This window comes from Dendrobium catenatum, unplaced genomic scaffold (assembly GCF_001605985.2).
Source record: "Dendrobium catenatum unplaced genomic scaffold, ASM160598v2 fragScaff_scaffold_1199, whole genome shotgun sequence".
Taxonomy (NCBI): domain Eukaryota; kingdom Viridiplantae; phylum Streptophyta; class Magnoliopsida; order Asparagales; family Orchidaceae; genus Dendrobium; species Dendrobium catenatum.
The window spans coordinates 345,575-367,412 of NW_021319661.1; the positions used below are offsets into that span (position 1 = coordinate 345,575).

General features: G+C 33.6%; 2 protein-coding genes across 5 annotated transcripts in view; both read right to left on the bottom strand.

Annotated features, from left to right (window-relative positions):
* Window positions 1-2,883, bottom strand: part of LOC110095392 (anaphase-promoting complex subunit 4) — a 92,496-nt gene extending 89,613 nt beyond the window's left edge. For 3 of the 4 annotated variants that reach the window (XM_020820921.2, XM_020820924.2, XM_020820919.2), the window contains exons 1-2: window positions 2,469-2,883; window positions 2,244-2,355 (exon numbers count right to left, since the gene is read on the bottom strand). In XM_020820921.2, coding sequence (XP_020676580.1) covers window positions 2,244-2,355; window positions 2,469-2,564 — 208 coding nt within the window. In that variant the 5' untranslated portion in view covers window positions 2,565-2,883. The remainder of the gene's footprint in view (window positions 1-2,243; window positions 2,356-2,468) is intronic. The other variant, XM_020820920.2, reaches the window with a different exon arrangement.
* Window positions 2,884-8,956: 6,073 nt separating this feature from the next.
* LOC114580681 (zinc finger protein 2) lies at window positions 8,957-9,431 on the bottom strand. The gene has a single exon (XM_028699004.1). The coding sequence runs from the start codon at window positions 9,420-9,422 to the stop codon at window positions 9,069-9,071; it is 354 nt and encodes a 117-aa protein (XP_028554837.1). The 5' UTR covers window positions 9,423-9,431; the 3' UTR covers window positions 8,957-9,068.
* Between the last annotated feature and the right edge of the window lie 12,407 nt (window positions 9,432-21,838).

Consider the following 21,838-nt stretch of genomic DNA (forward strand, 5'->3'; position numbering starts at 1 on the left):
ACCATACACCCAGTCTTTCACATGTCATAGTTGATGAGAGCTCTAGGGGAGCGTACAGTTAGTGCAGACTTACCATCTACACTGATAGAGGAGTTGGAAGTGGTCTTAGAATCACTCGAGCTGAGGGACGTAAGATCAAATAAAGAGGAAAACAAAGAAGTGCCTATCGAATGAAGGGACCTTCCCGACATCAATGCTACTTGGGAGCCATATGAGAGAGTGAAATATTAGTTTCCTTCATTTCACCTTGAGGAAAAGGTGAGTCTTTGGGGGGGGTAATGTTAGGCCGGCTGAACCAGTCCATCCTGGATCGGTTCAGTGCTACAGGAGGAGGACAAAAGGAGCAGGCGGAACCAGGGAATAGGAAGAGGGGCGGCTAGAGTGATGGGCTCACAACTAAATTAAATTTTGCTTAGGAGGGAAATTTGAATTAAGGGTTGTTTAGGGATTTTATAATTGTCCTCTTTACTTTAATTAGTTTCTCTAGCTAAAGTTAGGATTTTCATCTTGAATTTGAATCTGAATTTGGGATCTTGGTGTTGGTTTTGGGCTCTAGTCTTTGGCTAGAGATTTGGAGAGTTGAATCTTCCTCTCAAATTGAAAATTCGTTATATCGGGTTGTTCCTTTTCCTTCTACTATGGAATTTCAAATGTTTTCTCCCTAATTTTCCTACTGGTTTGGCAAAAATTGTTGTTTACACTGCTTTATTTTCCATTATTTTGGGTTGTTTCCTATCATATTGTCATTGACAAATGCATAATATTGTTTGGCAAGCTTAATAGGCTTAAACCAGCTTAAAAGCAATTTAAACTTGAATCGAGCATGTCATGATAAAGAGTTTTCCTTTTTTAGCTCAACCTATTTGTTTGTCTGCGAGAGGATAGACTAAGAGAGATACTTAGGAGTTAGGAGAATATGCCTTAAATGCACATAAGCAAAATTCTAGTCCAAGAAGGAAACCTAACATGACCTCAAATTTTGTTTGCAAAAGATGCAAAGCTTGAATTCGAGTAGAAATTAAGTATGTCAATTAGTTATGGGTTACTAAATCAATGAATTGATTAATTAAATTTATTAGGAATTCATTAGATTAATTAATATTAGCTAATTATGTAGCAATTGCATCATCAACAACGATCATGACAACAACTATAACTAGGGCATCAAAAATGAAAGTTACTACAACAACAAAAATAATTGTAACATCATCATATGACATAAAAAAAGTAATAATGAAGGATAATTACTACAATATGATTAGGAACTATAGCTCAAATGTGAAGATTAATGGTGACAATAAACTCATGTGAAGGACAAAGATAATAATGCAGGTAGGATGAAGGATGACATCAGCACTCATTAGGGATATGCAAATTACACAATATTAAGAAAAAACTACTGATATTGTAGAGTGGGAAATGTGGAAGGAGGAAAATCAACACTGAGTGAAGAAGAGGCAAAGGAAATTTGAAGAGACTTGCAACTACGACAAAAGGAAGCTAGCAGTCATGCATGGTTTGCTAGCAATTCCTCTTGAGCTATAATCGTGTTGCAAGGTTTTTTTGGTCAGGGCTTAAAACTATCCTAAGCTCATTATCCAAACAGATATTGTGCTTTTTCTAAGTTTTAAAAGCTTTATTCTGGGCTTTGCTTAAAGCTTTAGCCTACTTAAGCTAAGCATCTCAAAAAGGTAAAAAGTGAGATCAAAATTTTCTCGTTGCTCATCCTACATCCGCCATGCACCCCCGCACTAACTTGAACTCTCCGTTATCACAATCGCCGCCCCTCATCCTCCCACCCATGACATCGTTGCCTTACTTCATCCTCACGTGTGTTGTCATTTTCATCCTTCATCTTTGTGAGTGTCATCATTGTTGCTTACTCTGAGTATTCCTTGACCATCATTCCAACAGTCATTGAGGATGCTTCAGTTGATGTCCCTGTTTGTTTTTTGTCTATTCCAACGCTAGGATCCATTCAGTGTAACTGTTCAAATTTTATTTTATTTTTTAATGTCTCGCATATCACCAAGATGTTTCTCGCCCTTCCACTTATACTGCTTGATTAAGTTATACACATGTTCTATTGAACTTCCCAAATAAGCCAATAGATGACATTCCAGTAATTCAGGTCATAAATTTTCCGTTCTTCTTGTCAAATACGTTTGTCCAAGTTTACACATAATATTCTTCGAAAAGTGACGCTCAACTGGAAAGTCGGATAAGAAAGTAAGGAAATCCACCTGGAAAAAGAGCCCAGAGTCTCTGCCAATTAAAACGGTGGAGGATAATCTTGTTATCTTCTGTCACCATCGCAAGAAGGTCCTTCTCAGGATTCCACTCCGCAATCTTGACCTGTTAAGCAATAGAACCGCGAGGATAAAATGATGAAATAAGACTGAAGACGAAGGACCATGCGGAAGGCGGGGATTGATTAACTTTCTGATTAGGGTTTAGGGTTTAGGAACCTGAGAAGGAATTGGTTTGTCGAACTGTAGCTGGAAAGGGACACCACCTTGCGAACCTCCTTCGGTTTCCATCTCAACTCCCTCATCATCCACCATGGCTTCGGCCGTGAAAATCGTAAGGTTCTTCCTTCAGTACGAGAATGGCGGTATGAAGTGACGAGGACGAAACCTTTTCTCTTGAAGCAGCATGGGCGCGAAGTGATGAACGAGGTCAAGGCTGCAGGAACAATTATTACCGGACGTAGAGTAGCCGCCAATAACATGTGGTCCGGGGCTATTTAGTCTTTATCGTGCGGCCCTATAACTTGACTCGGATCGGAACCCGGGAATGCTATGTTCGTGTATTGCGATGTATTACTCGGTATTTGCTCGGTATTGCTCAGTATTGCTAGGTATTGCTTGGCAATAATGAGAAATACCGCTCTGTGAAGACCAATACCGAGCAAATACCGAGTTGTACCGAGTTTTCTAGAAAAACTCGGTACAACTCGGTATTACTCGGTATTTGCTCGGTATTGCTCGGGATTTGCTCGGTATTGATTATTGCCGAGCAAAATCGACCAATACCTAGCAATACCGAGCAATACCTAGCAAAATCGAGAATACTGAGCCATCCTAGGTCCGTTCCGGGTCGGGTTGTAGGGGCGCGCGGTAAATAGTGAAATCGCGTGGCGCGATTCTACTGGCGTCCGAACGTAGAGCTACGTCTTGTGACCGGACCAAATAAAAGTCGGGTAAGAACGTTATTTTTGGTGCGAATCTTAGCTACACGATATATTAATTATAAACACTTAAAATAAGAAATTTGAATTTTTATCTCTAATAATATCTTAATTTAAACTAAAGTCTTTTATGTTTTTATTTAATCAAATATTTTAAATTAATTTTTACATCAAAAAATTTTAAATTTAAAATATGATAAATAATCCATTATGTTCTTATAAAATTTTGAAAGTTTATTTATAGCTTGAACAATAATCCATTAAAACAAAAGTTTCAAATATTAAGTTAAACCCCTATGTTTAAAAATACTTTTTAACTTGTTTGAAATAGATTATTGCCACAAGATAAAGTTTGAATTGAATTATGACAAATCTTTTGGTTCAAAACTATCTGAAACACACAATATGGTTTTGAAAGTTTAAAATAGATTTAATCCTGGCTTAAACTCATAATATTGTGTTTTGAGCTTGATGTAATAATCGCTTTTACGGTCATTATAAAACATGTTGATCCGAATAAGATCTAATAAGAATTTTAAGTAAGATTTAGGGTTTATTGATATTTGGATGATTTTATAAATTCATATATATGTTAAATTGGATTGAGAAAAGGGACTTAGGAATTGAATTCTAAAAGAAATTTAATGATGATAGAGTTTCCCTTGAGGACATTTGCAGCGCTAGTGGGGGAGCGCTATGGCGCTAAGCCCTCTATATGATGGAAGGAAAAAATTACATCATTCGGGGCGTTGTGGTTGTGGACATGCGGCGCTACCTTCTTTGATTAATGGATAATGTTTGAAAGCATTGCAACTATAAGGGGAAAATGCTACAACATTAAGGTCTCGATTTGAAGGAAGTTTCCAGAAATAAGAATTCATTGGGAACACAGTGGCGTTGGGTTAGATAGCACCATTGCACTATGTATATTTTAGAATATTTATATAAATATATAAACTCACTCCCCCCAAAAGTCCATTCCTCTTTTTTATTTGGCTAGGAGAGAAAGAATAAGATAAGAAGAGAAGAAAGGGGAGAAGAGAGGAGAATGAAGAGAAAGAAAATTGAGTTTCAAGTCATATAGTCAATTTTGCCCATCGAGCAAGTTATAAAAGTTGTTCATCTCCTTGGAGATAATTGTTATCCTATATCTATTTTCTGTAATTTTGATTTCTATATGATTTCATATATTTTATTTGATTGGAAGTTGCAAAATTTTGATATCTTGATTTCTAACAAACGTTCACCTCATAATTTTTAGTATGTTGTTGATTTGATTATTTTGTATATTTTGATATAATCATGTTGTAATTTCATGGGATGTTTTTGTATTCAAAGCGTACTATCTAAGAAAAATAAAATAGATAAAACATGAAATTGATAAATGATTATTACATAAAAATTAGGTAAAATGATTCATGCCTAGTAGTTCCAAGATCAATCTATCACTTCTAAAAGGTGAAGGTGATAGAGTCAAATAATTTTTTAGTCACGCCTTTTGGGGTGACTAATATGCCTGTAATTTTCATGAATCTGATGAATATGATGTTCATGGAATATCTTGATCAATTTGTTATTATCTTTATAGATGATATTCTAGTTTACTCCTCTTCTAAGGAAAATTAAGGGAGGTCGATACAGAAAATAAAAAACTATATGATAACTAATAGTCAGCATGATCATGATAATGGTGAGCATCAATCATTTATGGATAATATATGATTATTATAAATAGGAATCAATCAATGGTGAAATCTCAACATTCATAAGGGAACTCTATATCAGTGATAAAACCCAAATCACCACCACAATTTATCTTGAATTGATTCATCTCCCTTTTACTTTTTCAATCATCCAAGTTCTGTAACTTAGTTTGACTTTGATTAATCAAAATAAATATATTTATACTAAAAACATATATTTATGATCAAAACAAATGTGATTATACTCATTCTTCTAACTAGAAGGGAGATTGAGCTTCCAATAAAATATGCATTAGATTAGTTGGTAAAAGGCCTGGGTCATTCAAAAGTGATAATCTAGGATCGACATAGAATATTGGAAGCCAAGCGAGTTGTTCACTCTGATAATATGAGAATTGGATATATGTAGTTGCAAAACACTATATGTTAATCATTAGAAAGTGTTAGGTGATGGTTTACATGAAATATAAGAAGTTTAGATACTGGTACAAATGGTTTGATCATTCTCTTAATATAAGAAATATTATGTGATCGAGAATATGAGTAACTAGAAGTCAGTTGGTGCTGTGCATCTATAGTCAATCGTTAAAAGTCGTCAAGCAATTATGAATTTTTTTTTATTTGGAGATGAAGGCTAGTTAGCATAATCAATCTCCAGATAGGAAAGAAGACTAGGAGACCAAGAAGATGAAGATTTGAAATTAGTGGATGACAATATGTAGGAAGATGATGTTTCTCATACATCAAGTGATCGAGAAGGGAGATGGAAAGATCAGCTTTAGACATAAATAAATGGCAGACATTAGACGTCAATCATTCATAACCATCAATCAAAAATTAATCACTAAGAATTGCCATCACGTCAGTCGGTCTCCAAAAAAATTTCTATTATTTTTATTTCTTTTTAGCTCAAAATTTCATCTACCAAAAATATAGCCATAATAAATCTCCAAATAATTAAAAAAAAAAAAGAGAGACAAAGGAAACAATTATACAATAGGATGGCATTCATGATCTCTTACACAATTAATCATGAGCTATTTATTCATTACAAGAATAAACAAATGCACAAACAAATAGTAGCAACATTATGAGGCCACTACCCACATGGAATAAGACATAAATTGCATCTATAGCATTCAATAACAATTTGCATCAGGAGCAAACCATATAATAGAAGTAAATGCATATTTTATTAAAAGCACATGAAATTTATATAAAAAAACAAAATGCAATTATTTTATTTTAATTATAAAATAACACTCAATAATATACTCTGATGATTATCATACAAGTACTTGGTAAATATTAACTAGTGGACTATAAATCCCTACGTCTCATGAAATGTTGAGAAATAGTTTTTGGTGTGAAATATTATTTGGACAAAAAATGAAAGTGATTAAGCATAGAATGCGATGCATAAACACTTATATGAAACGACTTGATATAGATGTAAAGTATAACATAACCATAAAAATACAACATAGACATATGTTGAACATGTGATCTATATTATATATAATTCAAATAGATGTACTAAGGCTTCTTTTGTGATAGCTTATGATTTTTGAGCGCCTTTTTTTTTATTTTTAATTTTTTTTTTGCTGATTAATTTCAAAAAAATTTGTGTACTAAAAATTGATTTAAAAAGCAGTCATAAAACTTTCCCAAAGAAAGCTTAAATCATTAGACTTCTAAATATTTTCTTTTAAATAAATATTCATGGGCGGAGGTTGGGCGTCTGACCCTGAATTTTAAATTTAATTTAAAAAAAAAAACCTCTTTTAGAATTTTGCCCCCATTAAAACTCCATTTTGCCCTGATGCCTAAAAAAAATACAGCCTTAGAGCATTCACACATTTGGTTGATGCACTATATAAGTTGTCATTCTGATCTCATGGGTCTCCCTCACTCAATTTCTCTCGTTTTGTCATTGCCCTTCAAAATTGAAAAATAAAAATTTCACTTCATTTTTTATGAAGTTGATATGAAAAATTATTAAAAAATGCAAAGAGGCTGCAAAGCTTATCATTGTTATTAATCAAAATGAAATAAAAGAAATTGCTTTGAATTTTATTTTATACATTCTTTATTTTTTAATATTGAGTTGTTTCTATAATAAATTTGCCCACCCTCGAAATAAAGGAAGTTTTCATCTCATATATTACAAATAATAAGCTTGTTAAATGATGAAAAATGCTGCATTAGTGCATATAAGTTAAGATCAGTGCAGAGAAGAAATTTTTTTACATAAAGAATAAAAGAAGGAAAAAAATTATGGGACCTTGCCTATTTGAAATAATTTCATTAATGTTAGTCAATGATGATAAATAAGACACATCTTTCTTATAGAAAATGATAGCCAAGGATTATACATCAAGTAGATGGTGAATTCATGTGCATGTATTTTGAACTTATTTCAAAATTTTTATGAAATCCCACAATAAAATATAATATAAAACTAATTAATTTAAAAGTAAGTTTACATTTATTACTCACATATAAAGGTGCAAATGTAGAAAATAATATAGACAATATATAAATAAAATGTTCAATTACATAAACTAAAACAAATATCATACTACTAGACAAAATTGTAGTTGCAAATATTTACTTTATTGATTATAACTCTTGCATTTGCAAATATATTGGTGTAGTAATGATGTACTTTAAAGCCAAGCTCAATATCTCTTTGGTTACACCACTCATCATAATTTGGAGTTTGCACAGGATAAAAATCATGTCCTTTATTGCCTGTAGAAAATTTGTATAAAGATGCCCCACTTCTAAATATTAAGAGCCCATTGACTAGTAAAAAAGTAGAAACGTATGCACCAAAACAACTTTCACATGTATTAGTAATGAACATAAATGATGGTGGGGGCAGGAGACGCCCTTATATGACATAAATATCAATATATTTTACTAATGTCAACATAAATGACTATAGTACACTATTTACTTGGATATTAAATGCCATATATTCCTTAGATGGTGATAGTCAATATGATCATTATCTTCATATGCAACACATTAGGCTTCACTATTAAAAGAAAGTGATGGTTGTTGAAGAAGTGCAATAAGGGTTGTTTGGCAAAATGACTTTTTTTAATATCTTTCTATTTATGAAGAAATTATTACATGCAAAGTTTGGACAACTTGACACAATGTGTATTATACACACTGTACATGCAACATTACGTCTTGGCGTCCATACTCCGCACGTAATAATTTCTCCAATCTATGGGCTCTAAATGGCTCACGCAATCAAGCTTTCTACTATTTGATCCTAAAACCCCGAGTATATTAATATAAAATTTTAGAGAGGAGATTGTTTTGAAATTTCAATAAGATTTTTTGAAGCTTATTAAGTAGGGCTTATATTAGACTCAGGGGGGCAAAGATTTGTCATGGTCGCAAAATCACCTACTAATTTAATCATTTCCCATAGGTGGAGTGCACTCTTGATTAAAGACATCGGCATCAACATATTCTGTTAGTTGAAAATTATTTCCAATTTGACCTTATGTATCCAATTTATCAAATTTAAAGAGCATAGAGTTAATGAAAGTTCTAAGAAGTTTGATTAGTAGTCCTTTGTTGTCTCATCTCAAGTATGTCAAGCAAATTATAATAGTTATGTATCAAATAACCCATCCATTCATAAAGAAGCTTGTGATTCACCATGCATATCAACATACAAAAGTGATATCTTTATATGAGACATTACAAGTCATATATTTCTTCACGAACAAATCCTCATAAAAAATTATCAACATAGATCACAAATCATCCTTAGACTGCAAATCAACAACAATAATCTTGATCATGCATTTAAATATTTTAATTATAAAAAAAATAATTATATATGAGAAAAAAAAAGCATTTGAAGAACCTTCATCCCCACTAATTACTCCAACATATGCTAATTTACCTCTATTTAAACCTTGTTTAATGATCAATTAATCTATAATAAAACTATCAATAATTAGGCCAAATCACAAATACTTTTTAAGCCCCACACAAACCTAAAATACATAAAATCTTCATTTCCAAATCCAACTACATAACAACAAATGTTAATTTAAAAAAAAAATACTTACTATTATTACAGAAGGAAGAGAAGAAATGAAAATCATAAATCCAAAAAAAAAGGTTAAAAAAAAAAAAAATCATCATAGCCTTAGAGACAGATCCACCTCTTCATCCTCTTTCCTCCTATAAGCCCCAGCCCAAACCATCTCCCCTCCCACAATTGTTCCATACCTCGCCGGGGCCACCGGATTCTTCCCTTCGCCACCGCCGTGTTGTCTGAGAGCGGCGGCCAGCTCCCTGCTTCGCTTGGCAAGACTTCGCTCAACCTTGTGCGCATTTTGATGGCCACCGAGCGCCTGTGAGCTGTAGAAAGTTCTATCGCAGTAGTTGCAAGTAAATACTCTCTCTGGTTCGTTTAAGTACTCTGCCATGGCAGAAACTGTCGGAGAGGACTGGCGTAGTGCCAGGTCCAGGTTCAGCTCTTCAGTCTCCATGAATTCAGATTCTTCATTAACTACAACCTTCCCTTCAGTCTATGGAGTAGTTTTTAAGGGTTATATTAATATATTAATACTCTATTATTTGCTATATAATTATCTATTAATTTTGTATCGTTATTTGTAATTAAGAATCATATAATTCTTGAAGACTATTATTGATATAGATTTAATAAAAAAGGGGTTCCAATGCAAAATTACTGTAATGAATGAATGAACGTACTCCTCTGTACAGGAATTCCATTATGAGAACAAAATATCCCTAGCCAAGGCTTTTAATCTAAAAATTTTTATTTTGATATTTGAATTATTATATAGATTTAAGTATCTATCAACGATAGAGACTAATGAACACGAATCTTTATATGAAATTAAAAAAATAATTTATATGATTTTTTGTTAGAATTTCTAATTTTGTTCTCATAAAATTTATTTTTTATTTTAAGTAATACATATTAATTAATACTTTCTACAGTGAGAAAAAAATAAGTTCTATATATGATTTTGCTCATATTTAGGGGAGTAAGTGAGTCAAGCTGACTCGTGATCAGTTGTTGGCTTGAACTCCACTCAATAAATGAATTGTGAGCTGAGTCCGATGAGCTAAAGAGCCAAATTTGAGCAGTTTGGGGCTTTGGGCTACCCCTAACTCGACTCATTAGCTTGCGAGCTGACTAGTTTAAAAAATATGAATATAAAATACACTTAAGGTATATTAGTATTCAGGATTTTAAGTACAAATTAAATTATTAAAAAAGGTTTATAAATTACTTTTCACCTTCTTATATTAAGTGCATCTTAATTTGTTATTTTTCTTTTAATTTATCATTTTATTATAATAATTGCTTGAATCATAAGCATTTTCTCTCTTTCAAAATCAATGAACTAGCTAGAACTCGTAGAATAAAGCTTGAGTTAGAACTCGATTAATTAATGAAATTCAAGCTCAAGCCTGATTTGTGACTAAAACTTGGCTCATACTCATTTATACCCCTACTTGGAACTCTTTGTCTTTAACTTGTACATAAAGTGCTAGTCTAGGTGAGTTGTCTAATGCTTTAATATTTAGGTTGTAGAGTATGTTGGACCATTCATCATAATAATATTGCCTTTTGTGAACAAGATGAAAGGAGGTAGGGAATGGTGCTGCACAACTACTAAACTTTTCTCATGAAAAGTGCCTATATTCTTGAAAAGGGGTCATGCCATTTTCTCATATTGTGAAGTGCATGCATGGCTAGTTTGTTGTGTTAAGATTAGTGTTAATGATGATTATATTTGTATAAAATTTTGTGATTAATAAAATAAAAGAGGTTTAGGGACAAATAATCCATGGTGGTATCATAGCTACATGCTAGTAAGAAAAAGATAGAGATCAAAATGCATGTCATATATCATGTTTAGTGAATGATTGTTGCTCCGATTTTCTCCTTTGTGGTTCATTCTACTTGCATGAATCACTATATTATTATTTGACATGTATCATTGATGCATGTCAAAATTGTTCTTCTGAAATGTTTTGTGATCATTAATTATATTTAGAAAACTAAAAAAAAAAAAAAGGAATAATTTTAAACCTAACATTAAACTTTTAACTATTTATAAAACATGATTTGATTTTTAGTTATTCTAACATAAAAAATGGGATTTATTAGGTTTTACTGTTTTTTTTTTTTTTTTTGCTTTGAGTACGTTATTCTTCTATACTATGGAGTGTAAAGATAGATTGTTGTATGTGTATGACTTCTGAGTATTGTAATGATTTTTGAATAATGATTATAGATGTGTATATTAATATTTTGATCAATAGAAGTTGCTTCATTGGTATTTTATTATTGAAAGAAATTAGATAGTTATGATTGCTACATAAAAGATAAATAAAAAATAAAAAATTCCAAATTGGATTTTGGAGGGTGACAAGACATATTATAATTGATAAAAAATATTACATTTGAACAAACAAATCATGTGTAAGAGACTAAATAATCATTAATAACTATAATGAGGGAGGCTTGTTGTGCAATATTTATGCACGTAGTGAGATTTAAATTGATAGAGGTGGTACTAATGAGACTTAATTGGTAAAGTATTATGGTTAAACAAATTATTTTTTTTTTTTTAAGATGAAGAATCCAACTAATATTCAATGATCAAATGCTAAATATAGGGCTTCAAATACTTCAAACATCATAATTATAGACGATAAAGGTTGAACAAGTATAACTTTGTCAAACATTAGATATTGGATAGTACATGTCCGATGAGAAGGGTGGCCACTTAGGTATGAAGACAAACAAAGTAGCTAGAATGGATAGTCATGAATTATTGGTTTTAAGATTCCATGAGGAATTCAATCTTCTTAGTGCTAATGGAGGCAATTGAAGGATCAGTGAATGAAGCCAACTAAACATGAAGGTGGCCAACTTGATTTCAAGTAAGAAGGCTAATTAGTCATGTCAAAGGTGAAATACATGCCATCAATGAAAGTCTTAGTGGTGAATTGATCAATGAGGTTTATTTGGTAAGAAAACAAAAGAAGATAAACATAGGCTCAAAGAGAGAGACTACGTAAAAAATATGAATGATTGTGTAAAGATCTATCAAAATAGGAACATAGATTAGATAAAACTAGTTGAGGTATTCATATTTAGAAATTTAACAATCATGTAGCAGCCAATTAGGCAAAACTTTGCAAATAGATGAAGACTTTTGATAATCAAAATTTTAATAAATTCTTTGAGCCCTTCTTTATATTTGATAAAAGTGCTTTCAAATGATTTGCTAGGAGGACAATTCATAGACGTTTTAGGGGTCAACTTAAAAATATATGAAATATGGAAGATGCTTATTTAGAATGAACAATAGCAATCATTCACATTTGTGGATAAAAATTATCTATAGAGATTCTATTAGAATATTTTCTCATGACCAAGCTCAAACTAGAGTTTAAGCAACAATTTAACTAAGGGTGCAAGTGAGATGATTCTGATTGAATGAGACTTGTTAGTTAGCTCATGAGTCAAGCTTATCGAGCTTTAATCTTGAGCTCGAGCTTATAGTATAGCTTGTATAATATACAAGCTTGAGTTCAAACTTGAACCAGATCAGCTTGTTGGTTCATGAGTCGGTTCAATTATATATACCCTAATTCATGATTTATGTTTCCTCCCCACTATTCAATTTAAGGCATTAACTTTAAAATAAAAATTAAATTATGGATCTAATGCTAGAGTTGACCCATCTCATTGAGTCATGTACTTGACACTCCTCTTTTTCATTAAACACTAAAGATTATAATTTTAAAATCATCATTAATTGTAATTGTAGATGTATCAAAAAATAAATAAATTTTTTTCATCCTAAAATTTTATGATTTTCTATTGTTTATTACACCAATTTCAGATTACTTGATCGGTTAATTACTATCAACTAAAATGATTTAGAATGATTGTTGATTAAACCCATTTTAGCTTCCTTCAATCATTCAAACGAAATTTGTAAACCTATTGTTATTAATTCCAGCCCAACCTAATTTTATGATTTTCGTCTTTTAGATAGTCTCATCTTGATCATTTTTTATTTGCCTTTTTGAATGATTTTCATTCGGTTTAAGATCTTAGAGCTCCTTGTTTTTTTTTTTTTAGTTCATATGAAATTTGCTTCAACTTATAGGTTCATATATTTATGGGAAAGATATTTAAAGAAGTCATCAAAATCATATTTATCAACAAATTTAGATGAATTGAATAAAAGAAAATGACTAAGAAAAAAAATGAAGTCAAATGGAGATTGATTCATTGGAAAATTCAAAAATATGTCTAGAAAATCATAATATTTGAGAACAGGTTCATAAAAAGGGGTATGTCAACCTCACAATCATGACTTTTTCTAAAAGTAAATTTGGAATCAAAGATGGACGTTTTAATCATATATAACTGGTTTCATAGGTGCTTTAGTTGGTTAAAGTATAATATATATAAAGATAAATTATATTTTTTATGTTGTTATCTTTTAATAGTAGAAGGAAGAGGAAAAGAGAATGATGTGGCATTTAACAAACATGTTTATCATATTGTAAAAGCTTGATTGATTTGAACTTTAGGTTGGAACCCTAAAAAGACTCATAATTATGCACAATCAAATTATGAGGATTTAATGGAATAGGGTCAACTTTTTTTTTGGGACTTTTGAGTCAATTAAAGTAAACTCTCACACACATCACATATGCAATCTTTCAATCAAAGACATCTTAGTTGATAGCCAAAGCTCTCAACCAACAGATCAAAGTGAGATGCGTTAGAGTCAACATATTGGCTTTGCCTTTTAGAAGTAATCTTATCGAGCTATCATTGAATATTGTACTCATAAAAATACTTTTGTTCATTGCGTGATGTTTCTTTTGAGACTATGATTGGACATCATGAATCTTATAAATCTAAATATTAAGACAATTTCTTCAAGAACTGTTATTTTTGGCCGAATATAATGAAGATATAAATAATGTGGCACTAAAAAATAATCTCGAGATTTTAAAGTTAACTACACATAACATTCAAAAAGATATTACTAGTTTATAAGAAGAGTTGAGATGTACATGTTGCATCTATATTTAGATTAAAGTGTTGAATTTCCATGGATAGTTTTGGAAGAGTTGTCCAATATTTCCTCATAAATTTGACTTATTCGAGTCTCTAACATGAGCTAAACATATCATTGTCAAAAAGATCAACACCCACCGTCACTAACAAAATGGAAGCAAATCATTAGGAACAACACCGACACCCATTATCTCCAATGCAGCCGCCAATTCTAATGCTCGATGTCTTGCCACCATTACTAACACCTGGTGTCGCCAGTGAGGCTGCCAATGCTAAAGTTCGCCTTTCTTGGTTTGGTTGTGCCCATATCTTCACCTAATATACTTCTTAGTTAGATAGAAATGCATCATTTTTAATATACGACTCATGCTAGTTGAATCATTTTAATTGGGTCAAATAAGTGATTTTTTCCTTTCCCTTTTTCATATAAAGAACCTTTAGTCTTTCATGAATTGCTCTAAACTTATCTATCCATACATACACAAAATCTTTGTTCACACACAATAATTATAATCATCTGCATAGTCCCTAATAAATGATGACCTCACCAAGGAAATGAAAAGAGAATGAATAAGTTGTATATTAGAATAAGGCTTCGTTTGGGATGGTTTTTTTCTTGCTTCTTAAAGTGCTTTCTAGTTAAAAAATTAAATTTTTTTACAAAATAATCGCTTTAAAAAGCAGGAAGAAAGCCGTCCCAAACGAAGCCTAAATCTCCAAGCAAAAGACATTTAAAGTGAGAGTACCAAGAAGACACGTTCCTTAGAATAAATCCACCAAAGTTTTTGGACTAAGTACAATGAGAAGCCTCTTAGTCCAAAGACAGTAAACATGATGAGAGTTCCAGCAATGAACGGAAGTAGACTTAGAATAAAATTTCATTTCAGAGTTCATTTCTCAGAAACCGTCATTTGAATTGACAGAGTAAACTAGAAGGAACAGAGGAGCTTAAATCGCAATGCCTTCAGCATATGCCATTCCAAATTAAGCTCAAAGCAACAAATTATTTGATGAGCTGAACTAAGCATGAGCGAGTTTAATCAATGAGCTTCATAACTTTCTGCATTATTGAAAAGTATCATACAAAATGTATGAACAAAAATTTGATTTTTGTATATTTTTATAATATATGCGCTGTTTATGAGCAATTACTGGGCCCATAATGTTATTGATAATGTGAAAATTTGATTAAGGCTACAGCTTGATTTTGGTTGCTTTGGTGGGTATGATAATAACTTTCAGAAATTGGTCCAAACAAACAGCTGTGGAGGCATCATAATTAACCTTCCAACCATAGATGGAAACATCAATCCTGAAAGTAAGTCGAAAATTGCATTATCGCTTTCAGGACTTCTGATACCACACAGCAAAAGATATTTTTCTCTATTGTGCAATCAACTGTTGTTTGTTTTGTGTTTAACTTTGAAATTTAGTGCATCTGAAATAACTTTCATCTTTATGTTCTTCTAGAATTTTCTTCTTTTTTTTTCAATAATTTTTTAACTATTTTCAAAATTTTCTGTAATGAAAAACAACATCTCTTAATCAGATTTGCTGGAATATAAGAACTCTAAGATTTTTTTCTTCAAAGATTTTTTTTTTCTTTTGAAGAAAAAAATCTTTGAAAGAGTCACCTTAGATGGTTTGGTCACAAAAAACGGTGGCCTTCCACACGATGACACGGTAAAGAAAGTAGATGTATTAGATTTTACTTATGTTAAGAAAGATAGAGGTAGACTCAAAAAGACTCGGTTAGAAAATATTAGAAATAATCTTTCTTTATTAGATTTAGATGAGAATTTGACTTAACATAACACAATGGAGAAAAATGATTCATGTAGCTAACCCCACACAGTGGGATATAGTCTTGTTGTTGTTGCTGCTGAAGAAAAAAAATCTTTAGAATAAGTTTCAAAAACATTATTTTCCATAGAATAATTTCAGGACCAGACAATATCATGTTATGACGCCTTATGTACTTCTAAGCTAAGATAATGAGCATGTGACAAACTAGCTACCATTGCAAAGCAAAGCTTAAAGTCTCTTCTGAAAAGGCTTTATTGAAAATCACAACAACATGGAATGTATCTCTCATGTGCTTGAAATTAAGCTAATAGGAGGCTTCAAAGCAAGAAATCATGTGAACATGAAGGGATAGAGATTAAGATATATACATCACAGATGGTGGATTCTTACCAACTTTTATGAACATGATTGGGACCTTCACTTTTAAGTGGTTTGTTCATTAAAGTATTAATTAGCATCATATTAAGGCTAACCACAAGTTCTCATGCAATATTAAGGAGTGGATAATGATTTAGATAAGACATCCGATTAATTAAGTTTCTATTGTAAGACAAGAACCAAAAGATAGTGGCTTTTTAGTTAGTCATTTGATGGTGTATTTGGAGGAAGAGTTTTTGAGTTATTGTAATATATGTGTTTATTTCTTTAGTGCATTGTGTAAGGTGGGTCCCTTTAAAACAATATTATCAGATGCACAAAGTTTAAGCGAAATAAATTATTTTGGATACTTGGGATGGTAAAAATCTGTGAGATTATGTGGTCTGATGTTTTAACAATGCACGTATTTAAAAAATGTTGAATTTGAGTTGCTGGAAAGGTAGCTATTTGGAGTTGGTGGCTAATGAGGACATGTATCATCCATTGGTAGGTATTGGAACTTCGGGATTCTGGTGATTATGAGATGTCAATTTGGTTGTTCTCTTGACAAGAGAAGAGATTTGGGGAGTAAAAAGATGGGTGATGGACATCGGCTTTTGATTGTGGATGCCAATTGCAATCATTATTAAGCGTCGGGTTCAATGAGAAATGTCATAAGTCAGGTGAATGTATGCGTGATGCCTATCGATGGTAGGTGGGTGACAATGGTAGAGCACTAGAATTATCTACTAATCCCATATTTCTCTCCCTTAAAAACACTCCCTCAATAGAGGGCATTTTATTTATCTCTACTAGCATCTTAGAATATTGGACCGTCCAAATAATAATCTACGTAAATTATCTTTGATTATGCTGAATGTGATTTTTGGACATCTAAGTGTCATAATGGTAATCATAACTTGTTTGTTTCACCTAGTTGACATGTTCCCTTCATCAATAAGTATATTAATTTTGGAGAGTGGTTGATCCCTCAAATGACATCAAGAATCTTTTAGTTATATATTTGAGTGTTTGATGTAAGTCTATTTGAATTTGGATCTAAGTGCGCATGGTACTATTGGGTTTGTCTCTTCGAACACATTATTTTGACTATAAATTTATTGAAAATAAAGTCCGGATGATCTTATAACTAATACATGAATTTTTCAACTCAAATACTTACGCACTTTGAGATTTGAAAAATTGCATATCATTCTATTATTTGGATGATATTAATGATCTGAGTATTTGACAGTCATCAAAATTGACGATAACTTTACTTTTCCAATAAAATTATAAGGTGTCAACATCATACATGTAAATAACCAATAAAGAGGTTGTATACAGCCGTGTAGAACCTCCCAATCGAATTTTCACACATATCTCTTTGATTTTATATATTCCCAATAATTTCCCCTTTCATCGATCACCTTTCTTTAAAGTTTGCTATAAAGATGGAAGCATAAGCTAAGAACTACATGATATTTGTCAAAATCAGTTTCCTTACAAGACCAACTTGTAAGTGACCACAAGCTTTCCTCCCACAAAATTTTCTTCCAAGGATAAGCTTCATCTAACAAGCCTTATCTTCATATTACCAACCAACTCTATTTTTCATCCAAAAGCAAGCACGAGGCAACATACCACAATTCATTAACCACAAATACAAATATATAAGCAACTCATTCTAATATTTATCTTGTCATTTTCCTCACCACAGTTCTAAAGCCACATTATGCAGGCAAATATGTCTGCTAGGAAGCCAACTATTTTTTATTTTCATTGCATAAATTTTGTATTTGGTTGGAATACTTCAGAAGTGATGGGAAAAGAGTTCAATCAGTGGGGACAAATTAGGTTGAGCGGTCATCTTCGAAGCTAGGAATGTCTACAATTGGCGAACAACAAGTTGAGTTGCAGCTAAGCTCCACAGTTTAGATCAATAAGAGGGGATGGTACAAATGTTTTTGATGTACGTGGAGCCCTCTTGAACCACACTATACTGCTTTATCACTGTGATTAATACAGGCAAATGCGAGCAATATTACATCGAATGATACGTTAGGATAGATACTGATTTCCAAAGTTTTTTGTATAGTTTTTGAGGTGGATTTCAGCTTTTGTTTATTGAGTGTTTTAAGGGAAGTTTTTTTTTAGCTTAGGGTCTCTCTTCCATGTCTTATTTTTCTTTCACCATGAGGAGTGCCAGTTCAAATCCCTTTTTGTGTAGATGTTTGTGGCTGCTACAATCTGCTTCTTCATCTTCCTCATTGTACTGTAGATCCTCCCCCCAACTCATCTTCTTCTCACCACCTAAGTTTTTTATGATGTTTCTGCTCCTGTATTACATTGAAAGGACATTTTTCCTAGTATATGATCTCCCATGGCGTCTATGGTGTATCTCTTTGATAATTTTATTGAATTGTGAATGGTGTTATTTAATTATTCCTGAAATATTAATCATTGTTTAGCATATAATAATGATTAACTAATCTTAATCATAAATTAACACATATACGTTTACTGATAATTAGTCAAGATCTGTTAAAGATAAGTGCTTAAGCTTAAAATCAACCATATAGTTTTCTCAGCCTAGAAAAGCTCATCTTTTTTACCATCTAAATAACTTAAACTATTTTATCTCACCCCTTCATGGCACTTATAAAAATTTGTTGAAGCTACGTTTGTATTGTCATATTGAAGGTCATTAATATAAGTTGCAGGACTAAAATTTTGTTGATCAAAGTGTAAGAGTGAGAGAAGAAGGCTAGCAACAGGAAGTGACACGGTGAAGCCAAAACGGAATCAGATAAGGAAAATAGAACAATTATATTGTCTCTGTAATGACTAGTTACAATGTATATATAGTGTGAAATAATGAAAACCAGATGTGTATACAGGTGTGGGACTAACTCAGTTAACCTTATGCTTACATTCTCCCTCAAATTAGTCATTTTGAGAGCGAATGGTTAATTTGGAGCATAGATATTCAAACTGTGAGCTAGAGAATGGTTTGGTTAGAATGTCGGCTATCTGATCTTGTGAAGAAATATGTTGTATGATGATGCTCCCATTCAAGATGTGTTGCCGGATGATTTGAAAATCAATCTCGATATGTTTGGTGCGTGCGTGAAAAACGGGATTTTTGTCAATGGCTATTGCGGATATGTTATCGCAGTAGATGGTGGCCGGAGAGCTTTGGTGAAGTTGCAGTTCGTCTGCTAAGCGCCGGAGCCATAGGACATCAGACGTGGCTGCGGAGAGCGCTCTGTACTTCGCCTCGGTGGATGATTTAGCTATTGTGACTTGCTTCTTGACCGACCAGGATATGAGGTTCGGTCCGATGAATGTGCAAAATCCCGAAACTGACTTGCGATCAGTGGAGTCTGAACCCCAATCCGCATCAGTAAATGTTCGAAGGTTGGTGTCGCCGGTCGTGATTGGAAGTCCGAAAGAAGCGGTGCCCTTGACATATCATACAACTCTTTTCAGGTTTTGGAAGTCACATGTGGTTGGTTGCTGCATGTGTTGGCACACCTGATTTGTTGCGAATGCTATGTCCGGCCTCGTTATGGAGAGGTATTGGAGAGAACCAGCTAGACGACGATATAGAAAGGCGTCGTGGAAGGGCTGATGGTTGTCTAGTTGATGCTTGGAGGCCAGAGTTATAGGTGTAAGTGCCGCCTTGCAGTTGGATAGTCCGGCTTCTTGTAGCAGTTTTTGTGCATCGTGTCCCTGGTTGAGAAAGAATCCAGTATTTGTTCGGGTTACTTGTATTCCTAGGAAAAGAGATATCTGACCCAATTGTTTTAAGGCGAATTGAGATTGAAGATCTTGAAGTAGTTGCTGAATGTGAAATGGATCATTTCCCGTCACAATAATATCATCGACGTAAATTAGCAGGTAGAGTTGAATATTTAGCTTTGTGTAGATGAGTGGTGAGGGATTGGAACGATTGAACCTGAAACCGCGAGACTGAAGGACGGTTGTGAGTTTCTGAAACCATTGTCGGGGAGCCTGTTTGAGCCCGAAAATGGATTTGAGTAGTTTGCAAACAACTTCCGGATGTTGAGGAACCTCGAAGCCGGGTGGTTGGCGCATGTAGATCTCATCCGTAAGTTCAACGTGAAGGAACACTTTTGAGACGTCCAAATGCAGCATCGTCCAGTTGCGGTTGATGGCTAAAGTTAGGAGTAAGCGTATTGTGACCATCTTGGCTACGGGGCTGAAAGTCTCATTATAGTTTTGTCTGAAAGTCTGCGCATAACCAAGTGCAACGAGTCGAGCCTTGTATCGGTCGACCTGTCCGGACGAGAGGAGTTTGGTCTTGTACATCCACTTGCTTCCTATGACTTGTTTGTCTTTGGGTGCTTGTACGAGGGACCACGTCCCTTGTTGCATTAGAGCTTGGTATTCAATTTTCATTGCTTCTCGCCAGTTTTCTTGTTTGTAAGCTTGCTTATAGGTAGTTGGTGTGAGGTGCGGTTCTACTTGGCTGAGGAGCGATATAATCTGTTTTGGTTTTGTAATACCTGACTTCGACCGAGTTTGCATAGGATGAGTTGTTGGAACAGATGCTGGAGGGAATGCCGGTGCGGAGGTGGGCTGTAGCGTATGAGATGGTTGGATGTCTGTTGGAGGAGGTCGTGGAACCACGGTGCTAGCTGGGACTTTGTTTGGTGAGATGCCGGTTGTGTGAGATGTGGCCGACGTTGGTACTAGGAGTAACGGAGGAAGACTTGGGCTAGAGTACTGATTGTGTTCAGCGTTCAGAGGAGCCTTGTCATGAAGAGGAAAGGAATTCTCCTGAAAAATAACATGTCGCGATAAGTGTACTTTGCTGGTCGTGAGGTTATAACATTTATATCCATTATGCTTTGGTGAGTAACCCAAAAATAGGCAAGGTTGGGACCTTGGCGAGGACTTGTTATGCGTATATGGTGCGAGGACTTGTTATGCGTATATGGTTGGAGCCATGGGTAGCAGAGGCAGCCGAAGGTTCGTAAGTGGGAGTAGTCCGGTTTTGTGTTGAAGAGCATTTGATAGGGAGAGCGAAGTGCCAAAGATTTGGATGGTAACCGGTTGATGAGGTAATTTGCTGTGGAGACCGCATCTGTCCAGAAGTTGTTCGTGAGGTTGGAAGCGTGCAATAGCGTCCTGGTGAGATCTAGTAGATGCCAATGCTTGCGTTCGGCCAAGCCATTCTGTTTGGGTGTGTGAGGACAGCTTAGCTGATGAAGGATACCATGGTTGTTGAGAAGGGAGGTGAAATCTGCACTAGTAAACTCTTTGCCTCCGTCGGAGCGAAAATGCTTTGGTGTGGTAGAAAATTGATTTTGTATGAGGCTAAGAAAAATTTTAAAGCAGTTAAAAGTTTCATTCTTTGTATGCATGAAGTAAATCCAGCTAAATTGCGTAAAGTCATCGATGAAAACTACGTAATAGCAGAAAAATATTTAAGTCGGATTGAGGAACCGGTCCCCATACATCCGAGTGAACTAGCTCAAACGGGTGCGAAGTCTCAGATTTTCTTTTATTGAACATTTGTTTGTGGCTTTTAGCCATGCGACAAGATTGACAATGAAAATTTGAAGATATGTTTTTCATATTTGAAATACAGGGAACTAAAATGTTAAAGATTTGATTATTTGG

Coding starts and splice junctions, on each gene's coding strand:
- LOC114580681 (XM_028699004.1), bottom strand. CDS start 9,422: ATGGAGACTGAAGAGCTGAACCTGGACCTGGCACTACGCCAGTCCTCT.